Source organism: Sinocyclocheilus grahami, unplaced genomic scaffold, assembly GCF_001515645.1.
Source record: "Sinocyclocheilus grahami isolate Dianchi unplaced genomic scaffold, SAMN03320097.WGS_v1.1 scaffold262.1, whole genome shotgun sequence".
Lineage (NCBI taxonomy): Eukaryota > Metazoa > Chordata > Actinopteri > Cypriniformes > Cyprinidae > Sinocyclocheilus > Sinocyclocheilus grahami.
The window spans coordinates 475463-481107 of record NW_015505441.1 but is presented as its reverse complement, the minus strand read 5'-3'; the positions used below and the strand labels follow the sequence as shown (position 1 = coordinate 481107).

The window sequence follows — 5645 nt, the reverse complement described above, 5'->3', positions numbered from 1 at the left end:
CCCCCCCGAATCCCCATCCCACCTCAGACTACCAAATCATTTCACTAAACATTATGAAAAATTAATGCTTTTTTAATAAAAAAAAACGTACTTGGAAAAAAACACTGCATCACTTGAAGATCATGCTCATCATCAAGCCTCATCATATTATCTGTATTTAGCTTTTAAATGACCAGCACCTGCCTGGGTCTGTGCGACCTCATCTATGGCTTTTCTCTTCACTTTCACAAACCGATCCATCTCCCATTCTAAGTTACGTCCTTTGGCTGTTTACGGTTTTATTTATTTTCTTTTTCTGCTGATGGCCCACGCTCGACTTGAAGCAGCTCTGCTTAGATTGATCGTGTGTGTCACCAAAGTACTGCAAGAGCTATAAGAGAGCACGGACGTCTCCTTATGCTTTCTCTCGCTCGCCGTACTTTGATGTCATACACCGATCAATCTTCAAGTCGAACACACCTCTTTACTCTCGCGTGTCACGTGAACAAGTGTAATCGCAGCCTCTGTGATTGAAAAATCGTGTTTTTTCATATTGCGATATTATCGCACATGCAATTAATCGTTCAGCCCTACATACAAGCAAGCCAATAAAATAACTCAAATACTTTTTTAAGAAATTATGTTCCGCAAGAGCACACTCAATTGACCAAATTGACAGTAAAAACATTTATAATGTAACAAAATATATTTGGAATATTTTAAATTCAAAAGAGTCAGTTTCCTTAAAAATATTAATCAGCACAACTGTTTTCATTTGATAATAATACGAAATGTTACTTGAGCACCAACTCAGCATATAGAATGATTTCTGAAGGATCACTACCTTTCCAAACTTTTGAACGTAGTGCGCAAGAGCATGAAATATTGATTTATTTAGAAATGAGCAATGTAGTAAGTTTGAAAATGTACAGTCCGCTGATCATTACTGCAAAGTAACCCTCTTCCTAACCACACATTATCCTTCAAATATAAAATGCTGAAGATTTGTGCAATAAATAATAAAAAATCAGTCACCTGATCATAAGATCTACGAGGAAGGTGTAGCCCTGACACATGCGGAAGTCATCCAGGAGTGCCTGAGAGACATCACTCGAATCCTTCAAAAAACAGGAGAGCCCAGCAAACATCTCCACAATCTCCAGAGGAGAGAGGTCATCTGACTGCTGCATGTTCTGGATGCACGTTGACAAGCACTCTTTCTCTGCAAGAAAGAGCCAGAACAAATATTGTCATTTTTAAAGCGGTTTTAACTTTTTTTGCAGTAAACCAAAAAAATGCCTAAACACAACATTTCCACATTCACATACTTCAAAGGACTTAAATCCATCTTAAGGGCCAAGATTTGAGCATTGACCCATTAACTGCAGAGCAATTCTTGGCAAAAGTGTCTGCAAACACTGACCTCTAAAAATGCTTCAAGCACAACAGTGAGTGACAGTAACCGGTTACATAAGGTTAAAATGTTACTAGGGTTCATAAGATGCCAGCAGCAAAACATTGTTAGTATTATGCATCCATGCACAGCAACGGCAAAGAACCAACTCAAATCATCACAGAAGTCAAAAAGTACATATTGAAAGAAGTCAAATCATCACAGCAACTTACCGTGGATGTACTTGACGACGTTAACGCTGAGCCCATGTCGGGAGATGGTGGTAAGCACTTCTCCGGCGCTTTTCCTCCAGGGAAGGTTGTGGGGGGGACACCAGGAGGTGATGGCACTGAAGAGCAGCTGTAGATCATCCTTCTGGGCCAGCTCTTCTGCTGGAGACACGTAGCTGCACAGCTTCACAAGGATCTGAGAAGAAAAAGTCACAGTTGGTCTCAATATGTATACTTTATGTATATTTTGTGGAGAAAACACGGTTCCTAAAGACAGACAGACCTGGACAAAGACTTTCTGTAGAAGAGCTCTGCGGTCCGCCAGAGGAAGCTCAGTCTGGGTGGCAGCAGGAACCTCGGGCATGTGGGGCAGGTCAAAAAACAAATATAGACACTTCACCAGTGTGGAGGGCACCGACATGGTGGTCATACAGTCCACTGTTTTCTGTAGAAACATAGAAGGGGAAGGAATCAAATTCAGCTAATGAGCAGATCATGTTTTTTTATGTATTCGAATACGAATAACTGGCAACCTGTTTAATATTCTACAATTCTGTTAACAGATAGACTAGTCACTTTGGATTAAATAGCAATCCTATGAAACACAGTGTTTAAAACCTCATAATCATCATTAGATAGCTTACTGAATGGTAAAACAAGGATTATAACAGTTTTAAACTCAAGATTGAGGTGCAACTTGAACAACTTTTATTTGAATAACCTATTTTCTTTTACTACAAATGATTATACGCTACCGTTCAAAAGTTTGGGGTCGGTAAGATTTTTTACGTTTTTTGAAAGAAGTCTCTTATGCTCACCAAAGCTGCATTTGTTTAATCCAAAATACAGTAAAAACAGCAATATTGTGAAATATTCTTAAAATGTAACGGCTTTCTATATTAATATATATTTTAATTTTTAAATAGAATACATATTTTAAAAGAAACTGAACAGTAATGCAAATACTTAATTACAACCTTTATTGTCTAAATCCAATAAACTATGTGTACTGATAAAAGACTAGAAGATATACAGTAAACCTAAACTTACATGATGTGTGCAGTGCATCTCATTACACAGTCTGGGTCTAAGGACCTTTGTGAAACCCTGATAAGCATACATGGGAGATCAGTGATGTCATCACTCTGCACTAAAGGGGCTCAGGTGGACGTGACTGAAACGAAATGCTGCAGGTGGGTCAGAGCTTCGCTTTTCACTGCCATGTCACCTGCAGCAGTCTCACCTGACACTAATCAGAGCAGGATCCTGCTGCCGGTGCCAATGAAACACTGATGAGAGGATAAAATCCCATCAGCCACTTTTAAAGCAAGTCAGGAAGTGGTAGGAATCAGCTCAATCCGGCCAATAATTCTCTCTCTCTCTCTCTCACACATAAACACACACACAGCCCAAGCACTTTTTTCATTGCAGGTCCAGTCTGCAGCAGTGTGCACGGGCCGTCACATAAAAACCTGTTATTAATAGGGATGTAACGATTCACTGAAGTCACGATTCGATTCGATTCACAATTTTGATTTCACGATTTATTTATTTTTTTTTACAAATTTAAGACAAATAAATGAAATGTGTCCTTTTATTATTGCTCGGACAAAATGTTGCACGTTTCTTTGTGAAATTGAAATATAACACTATAACAATATACAGATTCACTCTCTGCCAGCAGGTGGTGCTTAAAGCGTTTCTGCTGTAAATATAGCAGCGCTGCACTTAGATCTATACAAGATGAAAAGAAAAAAATACCATCTAAACTTTTCTAAAGACAGTAAGTTCCCCTCAGACATACATTCATATAAACTCCTACCCCTAACTGAATCGCGATTTGTTTAGCATCTCAAACGATTTGAATCGTTACATATTTGAATCGATTTTCAACCGGCTTGCAGTTAACCGTTACATCCCTAGTTATTAACAATCAAAAATGCTCACAAAACATTTATTCTTATCATTGTCGAAAAAAGTTCTGCTGCTTAATATTTTTATTGAAATTATAATTTTTTCCAGAAAGAATAAAAAGCTCAAAAGATCAGCATTTTTTTGGGGGGAACATTATAAATGTCTTGGTCACTTTTGATCAATTTAATTGCACCCTTGCTGAATTAAAGTATTAATTTTGTAAAAACATAAATAAATAAATAAATTACTGACTCCAAACCTTTAAACAATATTGCAGTTATCAATCTAGTTATCGTTCTTGGTGTGAACAGGTCTTAAGAGAAGGCAAAAGAATCCCAGCAGTGCCAAACCTTAATGGAGGATGCATTACAGCACAGTCACATTCAATGCTTTCATAAGAATGAGACAGCAAAACAGAAGATTAATCACTTCTGCATTTTCATTCCAGTAAACACACTACGTGCACAAACAATAAATCATACCACTCTCTGTCAAATCAATAAAATCCACTATTTAGCAACATTAATCGTCTTTTACATACAAATTAAGAACAGTTACACTAATAAAGCCTCTCAGGCAAAAGGTCCATGTGTGAGAGAAATTGAACCAGTTGGACTTCATAAAGCCCCCGTTACGGCAGATGGTCAAGACTTGAAATAGCTCTCTCTGTAGTAGATAACCTCAACACTGAAGAGAAGCTAGCGGACAATGTGGTCTAGGGTCAAGTGTACATGACACCTACAGCCACTAAATGATGATGTCTGACAGAAAAACACCAATGGAAGAGGGAAAAAGCAGGAGGACTTCTCACAGACCACAACGCAGAGGAAGATGTGACAAGAGAGACGGCGTCCGTGAGGGTGAATTGAGGGTGCATTGGGAATGTAGAGCATGAAGGGCGTCCTTACAGCGAGAAAAGAAAAGATCTTTGTTGTATCCGAGGGGCGGAGGGTGTTGCCAAGAGCACCAGTTTTTGTCTGTAACTCACAGCTTAGAATACAAACATATGTCATCCCTCAAAAACTTGTTTCACTTCTCAAATCTAGAGCCTTCTGCCTGAAAAGATAATGGTGCATGTTCAAATAATTCAAGTTCATCCTCTGGATTTTGACAAGCTCTAAATTGTGCCATATCACTGGATCCGCATTTCAAAAGGTCTGCATTTAGGAGGTGGAAAGGTGTTTTGTGTGTAGTGCAGCATGGAGATTTTATCAGAAGTTGTTTTCATTATATATTCACAGTAAAGCAGAAAGAGGGAGTAGGAAATGCAAAAATAGGCAGTGTGTGCGTAAGAGAAAGGGCACTTATTAGGCCACAGGAAATCTACACTTCTGCACTCCATCTTTAAGTGCACAATTTCTTTTCAGTGTTTTATGGAGGTAAATGATCCTTAAGGATTATATGAACCAAAATAAAATTAGAGCTAACAACAGACTTGAGAGAGATTTGAGCGTGCTGGCAAAACTTCAGCAAATTAATGAGATCCTACTTTATTAAACCAGGCCAACACAAACAACTTGTACTGCAGGAAAATAACCATACAAAATCACAAGGAGACATGAACATTAAAAAAGGGCTAATTATAATAGTAGTGGTCGACCGATATTGGTTTTTTGACAGCCGATGCCGATATCTTGGAAAGCAGGGTGGCCGATGGCCGATATAATTTTATTTATTTTAATTAATGTTTAAGAAATTTCAAATCATTTGAAAATGTGTTAAATAAACATACTTATACTTTAGGTGACAAAGTATTTTTCACAAATAAATAAATATTTAATAAATAATATAATAAAAAAGGAAGTAAACGCTGTAACCAACAGGGCACTCAGTATTCTTGGAAGTTTGTGTGGATTAGGAATTGAGAATCATATTTTTTCAAATAAAGCCAAGGTAACACTCATTTTACATACAGAACACAGTGGAAATGACATGAATATGGCAGTGGGCAAATGCATAAAGCGCAGCATAATTTGAAATCACGAGTTTAAAGTTTGTTGATCGCGCGTCTCCAGTGAAGCTGAACTATACACATGTCCACATTCAATTCACACGGATCGACCGTCACGCAGAGAGCACGCGATCATGCAGGATACAAATGCACACTTCACAAGATCTCACAACTGGAT

General features: G+C 38.0%; 1 protein-coding gene across 1 annotated transcript in view; it reads right to left on the bottom strand.

Annotated features, from left to right (window-relative positions):
* Positions 1 to 5645, bottom strand: part of LOC107599212 (WD repeat and FYVE domain-containing protein 3-like) — a 65029-nt gene that overhangs the window by 31292 nt on the left and 28092 nt on the right. Inside the window, exons 5-7 of the mRNA XM_016290745.1 lie at positions 1886 to 2047; positions 1606 to 1798; positions 1015 to 1201 (exon numbers count right to left, since the gene is read on the bottom strand). Of these exons, the coding sequence (XP_016146231.1) occupies positions 1015 to 1201; positions 1606 to 1798; positions 1886 to 2047 (542 nt within the window). The remainder of the gene's footprint in view (positions 1 to 1014; positions 1202 to 1605; positions 1799 to 1885; positions 2048 to 5645) is intronic.